General features: G+C 37.0%; 1 protein-coding gene across 1 annotated transcript in view; it reads right to left on the bottom strand.

The window, feature by feature from the left end:
* Nucleotides 1-18,198, bottom strand: part of PLXDC2 (plexin domain containing 2) — a 495,943-nt gene that overhangs the window by 105,788 nt on the left and 371,957 nt on the right. Inside the window, 1 exon segment of the mRNA XM_020966887.2 lies at nucleotides 14,435-14,534. Within this exon segment, the coding sequence (XP_020822546.1) occupies nucleotides 14,435-14,534 (100 nt within the window).

The following is an 18,198-nucleotide window of genomic DNA, read 5'->3' as shown; positions in this document are numbered from 1 at the left end:
AAAGAAATTTCTCTCAAGATAAGAGCATTCCATAGTCCATTCCGACCTTTCAAAATATAGTCCCATGCTTCCCAAAGGACAATTGAAATAGCTCTTTTAAGAGGTAAAACAAAGCATCTGCAAAGAGAAGATGTCCAAGATTGGCTGATTGAAACATTTTCTCTCTAGAGAAAAGCTTAGCACTATGTCTGGACACAGTGGTGTTTAATAAAAAAAAAAAACTGTTAATTGCTTGATTTTCTGCATAGCGCTCAGAGATGATAGAGAGGTTCCCCATCCCTCCACAATTTCTCTTCTTAGGCAATGAGCTGGATAAACCTGAGGTCTGTTTTCACAGCATGCGGTGAAGATCTGACTATAGATTCAGTCTTTATGTAATTCCTGCACATCCAACGAAATTAGTATATTGATAACACCCCTTGGTTTATGCAAATTCTCTTGCCCCATTTCCTTCAAAATTTATAAGAGAAAAATAGGGCTAACTGAATGGGCACCCAACTGCCTCCAATACTGCTTCAAAAGACACAGGGAAATGTTTATTAATGGAGACATCAAGTAACCAATGTGTAATATAGTAAATAAGGGAGAGGAAGGAAGAATTAGTGAACCGTCAAAGCAAATCTGCAGCATAGGAAAAGAATGCAATGGAGGAGCAGAAACTTATGGTATCATAAATCATGATGTAATTGGCATTGGACACATAGCCCATTAGGAAAAAGAGAGTCATTAAAGACTTAGATTGCCCAAACACTTAAACAGCTTGTGTTTTATAAAATGCCTTTCACAAGAATATTATTTCTAAATGTTTAAGTAGACCATGATGGTGTACTTATGGAAGAAGAGTTCAGAAATATAAGGATAATGCAGTGAGGTCTTCCTATAATTCTAGATATGCTAAACCAGAATTGGGTGCAAGACATGGTTATCTAGGGCTTTTTCCAATGGGTTTTTATTTTTAAGAAATGTTTTATTGAGTGTTTCATTTTTACATTACATTTACAGATTACTCCCACTCTGAAAGGTCCCTTGAAACAAAGAAAAAGGGACTTCTTCTGAAAGTGCATGGAACATTCCACATATCTATCACCTATCTATTTAAAAAATCATAGAAATCTCTCTTCCCTATCCTACTTTCTACCCCAATAGGAGGAGGGAAAAGGAAAAAAAAAACAAATTTCTTGTAACAAAACACATTATTAAGCAAAATAAATTAGCTCTGTAGCTATATACAAAATATATGTCTTAATTCTGGACCCTAAATCCATCACTTCTCTGTCATAGATGATATGTTTCAACATTGGAAGTTCTAAAAGGATCCATATACCTTTTATATTTTTGCTGCCTGGGGATCTTATGTCAGAGACTTTCTGGGGGCCACATTAATATGGAGACATTTCTTTTTTTTAAAATTTATTTATTTTTAGTTTTCAACATTTACTTCCACAAGATTTTGATTTCCAAATTTTCACCCCATCTCTCCCCTTCCCCATCCCAAGATGGCATGTATTCTGAATATTCCTTCCCCTAATCTGCCCTCTCTTCTATCTCTCCATCCCACTTCTCTTATCCCCTTCCCCTTCTACTTTTGTGTAGGGCACGATAGATTTCTGTACCCCATTTCCTGTATTTCTTATTTCCCAGGTTCATGTGAAAACATTTTTTTAAACATGTGTTTTTAAAACTTTCAGTTCCAAATTTTCTCCCTTCCTCACTCCCCACTTGCCCTCATTGAAAAGGCAAGCAATTCAATATAGATTATATGTAACTGCACATGTAGTTATGCAAACACTTTGATAGTAGTCATGTTGTGAAAAACTAGCTCTATTTCCCTTAATCCTATTCTGCCCCCCATTTATTCTACTCTTTCTTTTGACCCTGTCCCTCCTCAGAAGTGTTTGCTTCTGATTACCCCCTTTCAAAATCTGCCCTCCTCTCTATCATTCCCTGCTCTCTTGTCCCCTTCTCCCCCATTTTCCTGTAGGGTAAGACAGATTTCCATACCCAACCAAGTGTGTATGTTATTCCCTCCTTAAGCAAATCCTATGAGAATAAGATTCAATCATTCCTTCTCACCTTCCACTGTTTCCCCTCCACTGTAAGAGCCTTTTCTTTTCTGTTCTTTTTTTGTGAGATAATTTACCCCATTCTACCTCTCCCTTTCTCCTTCTCCCCTTATAATTCTCTCATCCCTTCATTTTATTCTCCAGATATGACCCCTTAATCTTCAACTCACTGTGCCTCTATCTATCTATTTATTATCTATTTCTATCTATCTATCATATCTATCATACATAATTTTTTCCCTCCCACTACCCTAATACTAACAAAGGTCTCATGAGTTATAAATATCATCTTTCCATGTAGGAATGTAAATAGTTCAACCTTAATAAGTCTCTTATGATTTCTCTTTCCTGTTTACCTCTTCATATTCCACTTGAGCCTTGTATTTGAAAGTCAAATTTTCTATTCAGTTCTGGTCTTTTCATCAAGAATGCTTGAAAGTCCTCTGTTTCACCGATTAACCACTTTTCCTCCTGAAGGATTATACTCAGTTTTGCTGGGTAAATGATTCTTGGTTGTAATCCCATCTCCTTTGCCATCTGTAATATTATATTGCATTCCCCGTGGTCCCTTAATGTAGAAGCTGCTAAATCTTGTGTTATCCTGATTGCATTTCTACAATACTTGAATTGCTTTTTTCTGGTTGCTTGTAATATTTTCTCCTTGACCTGGGAACTCTAGAATGTGGCTACAATATTCCTAAGAGTTTTCCTTTGGGAATCTCTTTCAGGAGGAGATCGGTGATTCTTTCAATTTCTATTTTGGCCTCTACTTCTAAAAACCAGAGCAGTTTTCCTTGATAATTTCTTGAAAAATGATGCCCAGGCACTTTTTTTGAGCATGACTTTCAGATAGTCCAATAATTTTTAAATTCTCTCTCCTGGATCTATTTTCCAGGTCAGTTGTTTTTCCAATGAGATATTTCACATTGTTTTCTAATTTTTCATTCTTTTGGATTTGTTTGACAGTGGCTTCATTTCTCATAAAGTCACTAGCTTCTAATTGCTCCATTCTAATTTTTATGGAAGTATTTTCTTCAGTAAGCTTTTGGACTTCCTTTTCCATTTGGCCAATTTTGCTTTTTAAGGCATTCTTCTTCTCATTGGCTTTTTGAACCTCTTTTGCCATTTGGGTTAGCCTATTTTTTAAGGTGTTATTTTTTTGGGTCTCCTTTAGCAAGCTGTTGACTTGTTTTTCATGATTTTCTTGCATCACTCATTTCTCTTCCCAGTTTTTCCTCTACTTCTCTTACTTGCTTCTCAAGATCCTTTTTGAGCTCTTCCAAGGCCTAGGACTGATTCCTATTTTTCTTGGAGGCTTTGGATGTAGAAGCTTTGACTTTGTTGTCTTTTTCTGGTTGTATGTTTTGATCTTCTTTGTTACCAAAAATAGATTCTATGGTCTGACCCTTCTTGCAAGGTTTGCTCATGATCCCAACCAATTACTTGAGTTGTAAACTCTTTATTAAGGTAGAGGTCTGCTTCCAATGTGGAGAATGTACTGCTTTTGGGTTTTGTACAGCTGTTTTAGAGACACTTCAGGGCCTGTAAATTTTCAGTTCTTCCAAGGTGGTATGATCAAGGGCGAGGTGTTTACTCCTTTCCAGGCCTGTGCTCTGGTCTGTGAGTGACCACAAGCACGCTTTTCTATCTTGGAACTGTGAGGAGGATTTTGTCTTCACTACAAGCTCTATCAAGCCAGCACTCTTCCTTGCCCCAGGACCGCCACCCAGAACTGTGACCCCGATCCAAGCATGGGCAAAGCAAGAGAATCCTGCACCAGCAAAGAGATCCCTTCACACCCCCTCTGATAACCCAGTAGATTCCCCCTCAGTCTGTGGGCTGGAAGTTCAGGAAGCAGCTGCCACTCCGGGCCATGCTCGGGAATTGAGCTGAGACCTAGTTTCTTTCTCACTGCAGAAACAGCTTTTCCCACTGACCTTCTAAGTTGTCTTTGGCATTTGTGGGTTGAGAGGTCAGGAAACTACCACAGCAGTCCTCTGATTCAGTCCTCTGAGGGCTGCTCCAGGCTCGCTGTGGCCTGCACGCCTATGCAGAACTGCGCTCCTCTCCCACCTGGAGAGATCGAGCTTTCCAATCAACCATCCAGGTTGTCTTGGGCTGGAAATTTGTTTCACTCTATTTTTTTGTGGGTTCTGCTGCTTTAGAATTTGTTTACAGCCATATTTTATAGGTATTTGGAGGGGTTTGGGAGAGAGCTCAAGCAGCACTGCTTTCACTCCATCATCTTGGCTCTGTTCCCCTGGAGACATTTTTTGGAACTTGGGAAAGCTGATAAAGATGCTAAAATAGATCCAGCAAAGGGAGGAGCTATTTCTAGTGCAGCAATAAAATACGAAATAGCCACATTTTATTATTGCTTTTTGTTTTTCTATCACAGTCAAGAAGTAAAAGCTTTTGCAGGTACTTCCAGGGTAGAAAAATGACTTCAAAGGCTATCTAGTCCAATTCTTTTCATTTAACAGATGAAGAAACTGAGGTAATGGGAGGTGAAATTCTTTTCCCAAGGTCACATAGGCAGGATTTGAACCCAAGACCTGTTACCCTAGAATTAATGCTCCCTCCACTGCATCAGGTTACCTTCAATTCATCTCTTTTGCAGATGGAAAAACTGAGGCCACAAAACATTAAGTGTCTCCTTCAAGGACTTACAGGGAGAAAGTAGTAAATTCAGGAGAATCCAAACCCAGCAGCTGACTGTCCCATACTGCTTTCATGATTTTCTTTTTTAGTGACAGATAGGATGTTTAGTGCCTTAGGATTTACCTGGATTAATTTGGAGAGGCTTATGACCATGTTGGCTTCAGGGTGAAGTTGTGTAGCCATAAGCATCTCCTACAGTCATAGAGTGGGTGCAAGTTGCATCACTGGACAGACTATATAAACCAACAAATTCATATATCCTTAAAAGGCCAAAGTGAATATAATCATATATCCCTAGATTTCTAAAATGATTTCTCCCCCCCACCCCAATCCTCTAACTCCAAATTACCTCCCACACTCTCGGAGGATCTCAACATTTATCAAGAATATTCAGGCCCTCTGATATGAATACTTTCAACGTTACGCTTCCATCCTGCGCTCTCAATATCCTTATTTATTTTAGCATGTTTACCTTCAATCTCATAGGAAGAGAATGCCCTCCTTCTTAACTTACCCTGTGCTCTTAATATTATACCTTCTCTTAACCCCAGTGACCTTGTCCCAACAATAATTCCCTCCAACTATTTTCAGTCTCTTACTCTCTAATGGCTCCTTTCCTGGAATTTACCAACTTGTTCAGATGTCCTGATCCTTCCCCAAAATCCTTAAAAACAAAACAAAAAAATAAAACAACCCTCTTCTATCCACTCAATATGCTGCTCGTTTTTTCTTTTTACCACTAAATTCTAGAAAGTTCCAACTTCCTCACTCAGTTAACAGACGTTTATTAAGTGTAAACTATGTGCCAGGCAAGAAAGGCAAAAATACTGTGCCTTGTTCCCACACACTAACAGAGGAAATAACATGTAAACAATTATGAAAAACAAGATATACACAGTATTAATTGGAAATAATCAACAAAGTAAACAGGGCCATATTCCTGATTATTGTGAAGGTACGACTAATAAAGGGGATTAGAAATGACTTCTTACAGAAGGTGGCATTTCAGTTGGGACTTGAAACCAGAAAAGCCAGGAAGTGGACATGAGGAGGGAAAGCATACACGATGATTACACAAATGAAATGGTCACAAAGAGAAAATCACTTAAACCACAAACTCAAAAAGGAATGCAATTATAAATATGCTAATCCTCAAGCAAATATTAAAAAATGCTTCCAATACTTCCATCAAAAACAACGGCAACAAATAGTAATATCCAGATCATTTGTTGCAAAGTACTCCTCAGGACAACGAAGGAACAGACTTTCTTTATAAAGTCCTTTAGGGATTTATCAATATCAAAACACTGAAACTTCAATTTGGGCAAATGCTATCTACTACCTATGAAGTGTTTTATGATCTTTCAAGGGAAGATATTTTATGGAACAACTTTATAACCTCCATTTATTTGTCCTTTCAGAGAAACTTCAGTGGGTGATGAGGTCCCCAAGAGCCTTAGTGCCCAAAGAAATTCAGCTGGTGAGCTGAATTAAATTTAGAGCATCATTTTTCATCACATTGGTCCTTGCTCCTCTTATTTATTTCAGTTTGACTTAAAACCTAGAGCAGCCACACCTCCAAAACTTCAAAACAAAAATTGCTGTGATCATTTTCTCTGCCATGAATTAGAATTTACCAGATTCATATTCTTAACATAGTTACAGATGGAAAAGGACTCAGGAATATAAATCATGACTTTCAATGTTAAACCAATTCAATCAGTTTAATTTAATTTAGTAAACACCACCACCACCACAATGTTCTTCTAGATTGTTTCAATTTTCAAGGTGGGAAATGAGTTTTACGATTGCAGATGACAAAATCTATTGCAGAAATTTCAGGTCTAATCCGACATAACATAAATTCATAGAACTTATATCTTTTGCCATACACAATTAATTTTTTCTTTGCAGTGATAGGCATGAGTCATATTACATATTGACTACAAATAAATAAAATCCTTTCAAAATTTGGTAATGGCTTTTAAATATTTTCAGAGTTGTGATAAAGTTATTTTGCTAAAGCTGCTAGGCAGCTTTAGTAAAAATGCTCTAATTCTGAATTAGGGTTTTTTTTTTGTATCTTCAAGGAAGTAAAAGCATCTAGTGGGTTTAGAACATAATTCTTTGAAAATCTCATCTTGTCTTATTATGCTTAAGGTTACTTTTTTGTTATCTTGAAAAAAAAAGCAGTTTGAAGACCTTAAAATGCTATATAAATGGGAGCTGTCATTAAGAGAGAAGAAAATTATTTTTAATATAAACACCAACACATGCATTTTGGAAACATTCATTTTAAAATTATAGCTATTTCAGTCAAATTGGTATCTTCCATTGTGTAACAATGTGAAGTATTTCTATCATGGACATGAACCATTAAATTATTTGATTTTTGTTTGTTACAAAAATATAAACATGCTTTTGGTTTAGGTTTTCTGAAAATAAAGCCAATTAATAGGTTTATCATAACACCATAATATAAATTGTTAGCTCTATAGCAAGCCTCAAAGCAGTCAGGAAAACCCTAGGTATGTTGGAAATCTTTGCTTTACAAATAAATTTCAAACTTTATTTTTAAAAGGCTAAATTTTCTTATTAATCGGTAACTTGCAATATTGGACATAAAGCCACGCTGCCTCATGAAGAAGGATGGATTATCAAGTGCTGGTTAGCAAATATCTGCTCTTAAGCATCCACTGATCTTTCAATTTCCCTGTGAAATCACAGATAAAAGATAACATCTAAAGAAATCTTAAACTTAAAAGAATATCACCTAGGCTAAAATAAGAGCAGTGAACAGTTTTCTGGCATTATTTTAGTAGAATTTGTTAAAATAAGTTTTGCCTCATTGTTTTTGAGGTCTTAAATCTAGCAACTTAATATGAAGGTACCACATCATGCTGAATGGTGGAGCCCTATAATTAGAGGGATTTCCAAGCCTCAGTTTGTTATGGTATATTTTGAGATGAGTATTGTTCTTTTAAAAAGATGAACAAGGTGAATCCATTGGCTTCGTTTCCTATCTGTAGGTTTATTTCACACTTCTTCCCTAAATGATGTCTATGCTCTGATCTTTGTCCACTTCTCACTTACTTTTATTCTCCTATCTCCTCCTGTTCCCTCCCATTTTGGTGTGTTGGCATCCAATATGACCCAAAGTCTGGCACTGGCTCCTTCTACATCTTTGGCTCTTGAAATCCTTCACACCTTTCAAGACTCAGTTGACATGATTTTTCCTACAAGAAGTTTTCCCTAAATCTCTAGGATTAGTCTGAGATCTCCTATCCATTTAATCCTATAATCATTTGTATTTGAGTTATTTAATACATTTTATCAATTCCTCTAGTTTCCCCAACTGCCACACACACAGACACACATACACACACATGACAGTATATTTTGTGAGAGTAGATACTTTTTGTAGTTGTATCCCATATTAGGTATTAAATAAATGTATGCAGATAGATATAAGTAGAACTTTGGTGTCTTTGGACATATCATATAATTTGAAAAGTTCCTACTCCTTCATCCACTCTATATTCCAATCAGTTTGGCTTTCTTGAAATTCTTCATATATAAATCTTCTGCCTTTGTCGTTGTGCAGATATTCTATCTTCCATCCCTAGAATATACTTATTCCAAAACTCTCTCTTCAAATCCCTAGCTTCCTAGCTCACAGACCACCTTCTACATGAAGCCTTTCCTGAGCACCTACTTCCCACAACTATTATTGCCTTCCCATCCCCTGCAATGAACTTTTATGAACATTGTACAAGCTTTGTGTATACCTATAAATGTGCATGTTGTTGCCAATGGCACACTGGTAGGAAGTAAACTTGAAAGGATTGTTCTATTTTTATCTGTATTCCCAGCACCTAGGACAGCACCTTTCAGTTTCCCGCAGAAAGACTTCCTCAGTCCTTAATCTTGGTTTCTTCCTTCTAAGATTATTCTCAATTTGTCCTTCTTATATTTTATTTATATAATGTTGTTTGCATCTACCATTAGACCATGAGCTCCTTGAGAACAACAACTGTCTTTTCCCTTTCTTAACCCAACTGCTTAGCCCAGCACCTCGGGCTATGAAGAACAATAGGAGCTTAAGAAATACTTATTGACTAACTACCTAGCACATATAGTACTAACACATAAAAAATTGTTTATTGATTGATCAATGCTATTTTCCTCCAATAAGCCACAAATTTATTTTTTTCTCCATGATTGTAAGTTATTATATAAGAATGATAGATAACAAATGAACCTTGATAGGTTCCAGGTAAATTAGGTCTGATATTTTCCAGGTAAGACTTGAGTTCCTCTAACCCACACCTCGAAATTTCTGAAAAGAAAATAAAATATTCTCATAATTTCTCATTTAACAAAATGTTTTATGGAATTGCTAGAAATGCCACATTAATTAAGCTCCAGAGGATGGAGATTTGGCAAAGCACAGTGGAAGAAGGTAAGTCTTCTACAGATTAATAATGAAATTGAAAGTGATAGTTTGGAGACTGGGGAAGAAGGAAATAAAATCAAGATTAGTGCAAATGAGCAGCCTCTATTTATTGAGGGAAAACACTGCACACATGTAAAAGTAAATCTTGTGAGGGAAGTTTTGAAGAGTAACATGATAAGTAAGCTATTTAAAGATGTTTACAAAAGCAGTTATGATATTAAGATGTGAAGGCATGGGATGCAGGAAGAAGTGTCCTTCTGTATAGAGGACCTAGGTCCAAATGCCGGTTCTGCCTTTTGCTACCTGTGTGACCTTCGGCAAGTCGTTTAACCTTTGTGGACCTCAGTTTCTTCATTTAAAAAATAAGATAATTGGCTTTGATAGCCTCTAAGTCTCCTTCTGACTCCAAATCTGTTATTACCTAAGTATCGCTGGGGAAAGTTTTATCCATAATCTGGGCCACTGAGTAACATGTTTGGGAAATGATACAGCAGGAGAAAGACTAAATAGTAAACAAAGAGTATCAGCTCAACAGAGACTTGAGAGAGAAGAAAATGGGGTAAAATACAGGAGACTAAGTCATGACCTCTAGCTTTCTGTCTCTACAAACTCTGTCTTGAAGATGAGCTCCCATCTATTCAACTATTCAATCCATGAAGAAGGCTTCCAAATATCCAAAAGCAACCCATGTTTCATCTCTCTCTGAGAACTAGTCCCACATTTTCAATTGCCTATTGGAGTTATCTACCTAGTTGAATCATCCTCAATATTCATTACCTTTCTGCCAAACTCTACCCTTCATCCTAAATTCCTATTATTGCTGAGGCCACCATCATCTTTCCAGTCAACCAGCTACTTTGGAGTCTTCCTCAATTATTTACTTTAATTTGGCCTTCAATATTCAACCAATCACCGAGTCTCAGTGATGCCATCTCTTCATCATCTCTCCTGCCATTCCCCTTTTCTCTACTCACAACAACCCCATCCTAATTCAGGCCCTCAAAATTTGGACTATTGAAATAGCTTTAGATCATTCTCCATCTATTCTCTTTCCTCACTAATCCTTCTTCCACACAACTAACAAATTCCTATTCCTACAGGATCAGTCTAATCATTTCTCCCACTGGCTCTGGAAATCTGGATGAATTTCCATTGACTTTCAGGATATATGCCAACCTATCTTTCTTGGCTGGTTACATACTACTATCATTCATACACTCCACAACCAAACAAACTTGTCTATTTGCTCATTCTGTGTACATGATATTTTTTTCTCCTTCACAAAGTCTATATTCTGATCCCTGGAATGCTGACTCTCTCTCCACCTCTGCCCCTTGAAATTCTTAGCTCCCTACTCAGGGTCAGCTCAAGTGTCCCTTCAAAAGGCCCTAATTTTTGAAGTCTTTACCATCCCCCAACAAATAACTTTATTTTGACTTCATATATAAAAATTCATATTTGTATAAAAGAGAAATCCCCAAAGCTTAATGTAATCCTTTAATTATTTTGATTTAAAAAAATAATTCAGAGGGTTTTTTTTATGTATTCGGGTTAGGGAAGAGGCAGGAAGGGAATCATAAATTTAGAGATCTTAGCTGCTTTACAGGCCATCTAATACAATCTTCTCATTTTTCAGATGAGAAAACTGAGGTTGGAGAATCTATATTGTAAGTGACAGAGCCAATACTGGAACCTATATTCTCATATCAAGAGTATATATGCAAAACATTGTTCAACCCTCTTCAAGTGTTTTAGTAAACTTTGGCAGCTTGATTTTGAAATAGGATATAAATTTCATGAGAACAAGAAGATAAATATTTTCTCTCAGTTATATTTGATATCTTTGTTCTTGCTGGGCCAGATTAACATGAGAATACTCCTAGATTTCTCCCAAGGATGCCTATGTCTAACCTCCAAAATGGAGATTAATAAGAGCTGAAAGAAGCATCCATTAATATGATTAAAAGGTTGGATAATGGACCCTATGGGAGATGATTAAGAAACTAGAACAGTGTACCCTAGAAAAGAGAATTATTTGAGCAGGGCAAGTACAAAGGAAGGCTTGGTTAGGCAGGGAGGTGGTGTAGGGGAGAGCATGCTGGCATTAGTGGTAGTGAGACCTACAGGATTCAGATCCTGCTTCAGGCATTTCCTAGCTATGGGTCCCAGAGCCATTGACTTAATCTCTCTGGGCCTCATTTTCCTCATACATTAAATGACAACATTGGAGTTAATTGATGGCATTCAAATTTCTTTGAGCTCTGAAGCTATGGTCCTGTGATCTCTTAATACAATCAGTTTTTTTTTCTCTCTTCATTTAGGTGGCAGAAAAGGAAGCAGAGGGGAACATAAACTTTGTTTTGACAGAAGGATGAATTTCCTGATGATATTCAATGCTATATAATGGAAAGGAAAGAGAGCATGAAACTACTGCCCCTGGACAATTTTACAGGATACATTCAAATCTGTTAGGCCTGATCAAGGGCATTGCTAGATAAAGGCAAAGGAATGGACCAGGATCTCTTAGAATCCCTTCAAGTTTCACAACCTAGGACTCCAGAGGTCCATCAGCTGAGGTATTCAGTCAAGTATTGAAGCTGACCCCATGAAGACATACAAGATGCAGGAGAGTTCTTCAGCATTTATGCATTCATCACAAGGCACTTACTTTATCTAAGGTGTGTTCTTTGAGCAATATAGAAAGCTAAAGCACAAGTCTAGGTGACTGTGTGTGACACACAGACAGAAAGAGGGAGAATGAATATAAAATGATTGCCTCTTAATTTTCAGATGAAAACCTGCATGCAAATTCACATATCATCTACTAACAAATATAGTCAAAGTTGAGCCTTTAGAATGAGGTTTTTTCTTCCCAAATACAACTTATATTTCTATAAATGTCTTAAAAAACCCAAATACAGGAAGAAAGACAAATAGAGAGACAGAGGACCTAAAATAGAGAGACAGTAAGGAGGACAGAATGATAGATAATAGACAATGAGACAGAGAGACAAATATAGAGAGAGCAAACCATTTGTGATCTGGGTACAAATTCATTAGAAGGCATTTAATAAAAATGATATTCATATTAGAAAATGCATTTGCTTTTTTCATTTTGAAACAAAAATGAACCAAAAGCAAAAGACTCCCTAAATTGCATCTTTTAAAATAAATGCAACAGATAATCGTCCCCTTGAAAGAGACTCATAAAGAGCTAAATTCATTCCAAAGGCTAACCAATTCTCTTAGAAATGACTCGACACAAGCTTATGATCTAGCTACAAAATGTTTGAGGTGCCTTCTTGGAAGACAAAGCAAGCTGCAATTGAAATTCTTTCTGTGTCCTAAAGACCAGCAAATAAACCGAAACAACTGCTCTTTCACTTCACTTTTGCCGTAATTGACTGGAGCCATGGTTGATTTAACACCCCAAAAGGCAAGAATGGAGGAACATGCATATTGAAAGGGAAGCTAACATTGGCTCTCCATGGGCTAACATTATTTAACAGCTCTGTCAGGATGCTATTATATTGCCTACACATACTAATATATTCCTGCTTTGTTGAAAGGACAATTTAGTTTCTCGAAAATCTGCCTCAATTTAGCAGTTCCCTTGAATGATATTACCTCCCACAAACTGTGAGCTAACAAGGAGAAAACCCTTTGAGGATTCCCACCCTGTACCAAACAGAGATCTGTCTAGTGTATATACTGAATCCTAAAAGAGTACAGTAAGGAGTTACATGAGGTTAGCCACTCTAAGGACTGCAATGCTCCTATTGCCTGGAAAACCTCTAAATAATTTCCACTCCATTTACCTGCCGCATTCCGGAGATGACATAATGAGGCAGAATGAGCTTCAGACAAGACCACACAGCCTATGCTTGTGACAAATTATACCTACCATTAAGAAGAAAAAGTCAGAAAAAAAGGATGTGCATGGTTGAAAAAGAAAGAAATGTTTTAATCATGAGCCAAGTTTCATCATTGTCATCACCCATTGCTGAAATCAAAGGCATCAAGGGAGAAAAGGACTCAAGGAATGTTCTTGAAGAGGAGGTTTAAGGTACACCAGCATTTCTGGGGTGATGGTCTATCTTATAATATTTAGTGTACAATATAGGTGCACAAAAAAGATTCAGGTATGTCTACATGATACAATACAGATTGTCAAATGGAACTGATAAACTCTGTAAGTTGAGGTTTGAGAAGCAGTATTGTCACTTGCTTCTAATCACACAGGATATTTACTTTCTTTAAAAGTAGACTGCCTTGCCTCTCCCATTTTCCAACTCTTTGCTGAACGATCCATTCAGAAACCATACATTAGCTATGAAGAGCAAATTTGTCTCTCACCAATCACATGCAGACGAACCATTGACCGTATCATCCTCTCCCCCATACACACTCAAAAAACTCCAATGGTTCTTTTCTTGACTTTTAATACAAAATGCTGTTTGATATCCCTTTGTAACCTAGTCTCCTCCTATCTTTCCAGTCTTCTTATACCTTACACCCTTAAATGTACTCCTCAATCCAGTGACACTGGCCTCCTGGCTGTTCCACGAACAAGACATTCTACCTCTTTGTCTCCTCTCCAGACCCTTTCCCTAGCTGTCTCCCATGCCTGTAATGCTCTCCCTCCTTGGTTCCCACTAACCTCCCTGGCTTCCTTTTAAGTCTTAACTAAAACCCTACCTTTTATGGGAAGTGTTTCCCAACCCCTCTAAATTCCAGTGCCTTCCCTTGTTAATTATTTTCTATTTATCTGGTACATAGCTTGCTCTGAATGCATGTGTTTGTATTACATTATAAGCCCCTTGAGAGCAGGCGCTGTCTTTTGCCTCTTTGTGTATCCCTAGTGCTGAGCACTTAGTAGGTACTTAATAAAAGTTTATGGATTGATTGCTTTTCAGCAATAAAAGAAACACCTAGGTAGAACATCCTATAAGGTTACACACACACACACACACACACACAAAACAGACACACAATACACACACACACACAACACATATTGTCTTGTCTGTTCTGCTTAATTTCACTTTACCTAAATCATTAGTTCAAGAGAAACAATGAATGGAAAGCCACAGTGGGAGTTATAAACCAAATACAATTACATTTAATTAACAAGCTGAAATTAGCTAAGTGATTTGTTGTCCAAACAGTTAAAGCAGCCTTGAGTTCATTTCCTTTTTCCAATGTCCCCACCAAAGACCCAACCTGTGTTATTACCCTTCTCCAACATACTTACTGGGAATCTGTTGGATCCTGTGGACAACTACAAATGCATCAGACAATCCCACTTTCACTGGATGGTTGGTTGTACTTATCTGGGTCACCAACACAGGAATCTGGAGATGAAACAGAAAAAGAAAAGCTAATTAATGTGTGTTAGTCCTGGAAAATCTCTCAAGTGAGAAAAAAAAATGAAAACAAGACAAGAAAATAATCAAGTGTGATCCTTGCTGATTCTGCATTTGTAATTGAGGGGAAATAAGGAGTACTGAAGACTAAAGATACAGCGATAAGAATGGGGACAGAAATGATGATTTCATTGGTATTTGAACTCCCAGTGAAGAATTACCTCTGTCACTGCAGGTTGACACCTTTTCTGAAACTTATCATCTTAGAGAGCTGCTTACAGCAATTATAAGCTAAATCACTTGCTCTGGACCATACAAAGTATGTATCAGAGGTGGGGTTTGAACACTGGTGTTGCTGGCTCGCAGGCCAACTCTGTATCCAACTTTGCTAAAATTAAAGTATATCTTATATGACAAAAAAGATATAAATATGACACATAATATGTCACATATATGATATACGATATGTATGTATGCACAAATAATATATGTGTATTTACACACACACACACACACACAGGGCAAAAGATACTGCATTACAAATTCTGTAATTGAACATCAAAGTCTTCATAAGAGTCTTTCAGTTTTAGTTTGTTTAAAATATTGAGAAGCAACACCAGGTAAATAATAAGAGGGTTACCTCAGATACTCACTAGCTACATGACCTTGGACAAGTCACTTAATCTCTGATTCCCAGTTTCCTCATCTGTAAAATGCTTTTGACATTTCTACCATCTGACCCACAGAGCTGCTGTGTGCAAAACACATTGAAACCTTAAAGTAAAATGCAAATGGAAGCTGTTATCGTGAATGAAAGAAAGCATAAAAGCAGCCTCTTGACCTGTGGATTGCTGGCATTTATAGAGATGGTACTTTAAGGTTCACCAAGTGTTTTACATACATTATTTCATTTGCCAACCACAGATGTTTGATAATAAAGAGTCCTCAGAAGACCATAAAAGTATATCAGCAAGGACCAGACTGTCAAACTTATGTTGTTCAATTGACAAATAATAACACACACACACACACACACACACACATATGTATATGTATATGTATATGTATAATATGTATATGTATATGTATATGTATATGTAGGGACCCAATAAATGTCTGCTGATGCTAAGCAATTAAAACATATTAAAAAATCCTTTTTTTTTTCTGTCTCTGGAATCTGAACATAATCACATTCTATTTCAAATGAGATAATACAGAAGAAATATATAGAAACCATTTTATTAATAGGAAAGTGCTATATGATATGACAGCATTATCAACTTTTTGGAGAAAAGAGGCAATTTCTAGGCCTTTGAGTTCACTAATGTAGGGAATTCACAGTATGGAAACTCACTCCACCGATGTAAACCAGCACATTTAACATTTTTAAACTATCTATCTATCCATCCATCCACCCATCCATCCATCCATCTATCTATCTTTTTTGTCCTTTATAGTCTTACAGAGTTACCCAAAATCACTGAGAGATTCACTGACTTAGCTGTGGTCACACAGATGGTATGTGCCAGGAGCAGAATTTGCACCCAAGTCTTTCTGATTTTAAGGCTGCCCCTTAATTCACTCTGTATTGTTGTCTTTCATTGATTTACTGTGTTATAATGAATGATGCTTTGAAGGTCTCTTTCCCCTACATTAAATGACCCCAGACTGCTATACCTTTTCACTTCTCATGCCTGCATTTCGTGGGTTTTCTGTCTCTTCTGTTGTCACTGTTATCTGTCACTTCATCAGGAAAACTCAGTTATCCTAACTCCATGTTATGTGTTCCTTCTTCCTATTCCATGCTACCTTTCATAATTATTTGTAAAATGAGGGAGTTGAGTTAAATGTCTTTTAATGTCCCTTCCACTTCCACATCTGTGATCTTCTATCATCATTATTACTTTTTCTTCTTATGATCTTGGTTGTAGAAAAAAAAACTCTTAAGGATGACAAATAATGCTACTAGGGAACAAATATTTGTCAAGTGGCCTGAAACAACCCCAAAGACATTTTTTTCCTATTTAGTTAGATTTAATAACTTACAAGTGGCAGCATTTCCCAGAATACCCTGCAACACTGAAAGTCAAGCCTACATGTTGAACTTTAAAATTCTTGACTAAAACTCCCACTCAACACCATGAAGACAGTCCTCTCAAGGGCATATTTTGTTTTCTATTTTCAATTCTGATTGAAAACAAAATTCTCATCTCCTGGAGCATCTACCTTTTTTTTTTAAATACAAAGGAAAATAGGAATATCTGAACAAAGAATACATTTACTATATAGGAAAGGCATAGAAAGATCAACTGTGGAAACCAAACTGACTTTGGGAAAGACTCAGTGGGAGGCATAATTACTCCAATACAAATAAAAGTAGAGATTAGTCTTTCTCCAAGAAATAAAGGGACAAAAAAAAAAGTTTCCCTTGTGAGGAGAAATGTCTATTGGAAAGGTAATCAGATTGTGGCAGAGAGGATTCACAGCAACTGCATTAAAGAACACTGTCTTTTCTTTCCCTGGGCTTTTCCATTCAATTACATGGAAGGAGTATTTCATTAATATTGATAAAGAAGGGGAGATCAAACCATGCTTCAAGCATTACTATTCAACAAGCAAAGATAAACCTGAAACTTTTCCTGTAGGAACTGTCTTCCTTTTAAAAATGTATTTTAAATTGGATTGCCATTTTCTTCAAAAAACACAGTCAACAAGCATTTATTGAATACATAGTTTGTGTAAGTGCTGGAGATACAAAGAGAGGCAAAGACTATCCTTGACCTCAGGGAGCTCACATTTCAAAGGTGGAGATAAAATGTAAATAATTAGAGAAACAAAATAGGGGGGCGGAGCCAAGATGGCCCAGTAAAATCAGTGACTTGCTTGAGCTCTCCACCAAACCTCTCCAAATACTTGTAAAAAATGGCTCTGAACAAATTCTAAAGCAGCAGAAACCCACAAAAAGACAGAGTGAAACAAATTTCCAGCCCAAGACAATCTGGATGGTTGATTGGAAAGATATACTGCACCAGGCTGGGAGAGGAACCCAGTTCGGTGTGGGCACACAGGCCTCAACAAACCTGGAACAGGTCTCAAGGGACTGAGGTAAAGGAAAAACTGAGAGTGATACAAGAAAAATCGTGAAAAACAAGTCAACAGCTTGCTAAAGGAGACCCCAAAAAATATTGAAGAAAATTACACCTTAAAAAATAGCCTAACCCAAATGGCAAAAGAGGTCCAAAAGAGCCAATGAGGAGAAGAATACCTTCAAAAGCAAAATTGACCAAATGGAAAAGGAAGCCCAAAAGCTTACTGAAGAGGGGGCAGCTAGGTGGCTCAGTGGAAAGAGCACGGGCCCTGGATTCAGGAAGACCTGAGTTCAAATGTGGCCTCAGACACATAACACTTACTAGCTACATGACTCGGGGCAAGTCACTTAACCCCCTAAAACCCCCCCCAAAAAAAAAGCTTACTGAAGAAAATACTTCCTTAAAAATTAGAATGGAACAACTAGAACGCTAGTGACTTTATGAGAAATCAAGACATGGTAAAACAAATTCAAAAGAATGAAAAAAACAGAAAAAATGTGAAACATCTCATTGGAAACACAACTGACCTAGAAAACAGATCCAGGAGAGAGAATTTAAAAATT

The sequence above is a fragment of the Phascolarctos cinereus genome, unplaced genomic scaffold (assembly GCF_003287225.1).
Source record: "Phascolarctos cinereus isolate Bilbo 61053 unplaced genomic scaffold, phaCin_HiC Scaffold_1;HRSCAF=81, whole genome shotgun sequence".
Lineage (NCBI taxonomy): Eukaryota > Metazoa > Chordata > Mammalia > Diprotodontia > Phascolarctidae > Phascolarctos > Phascolarctos cinereus.
This window is presented reverse-complemented; position numbering and strand designations above follow the sequence as displayed.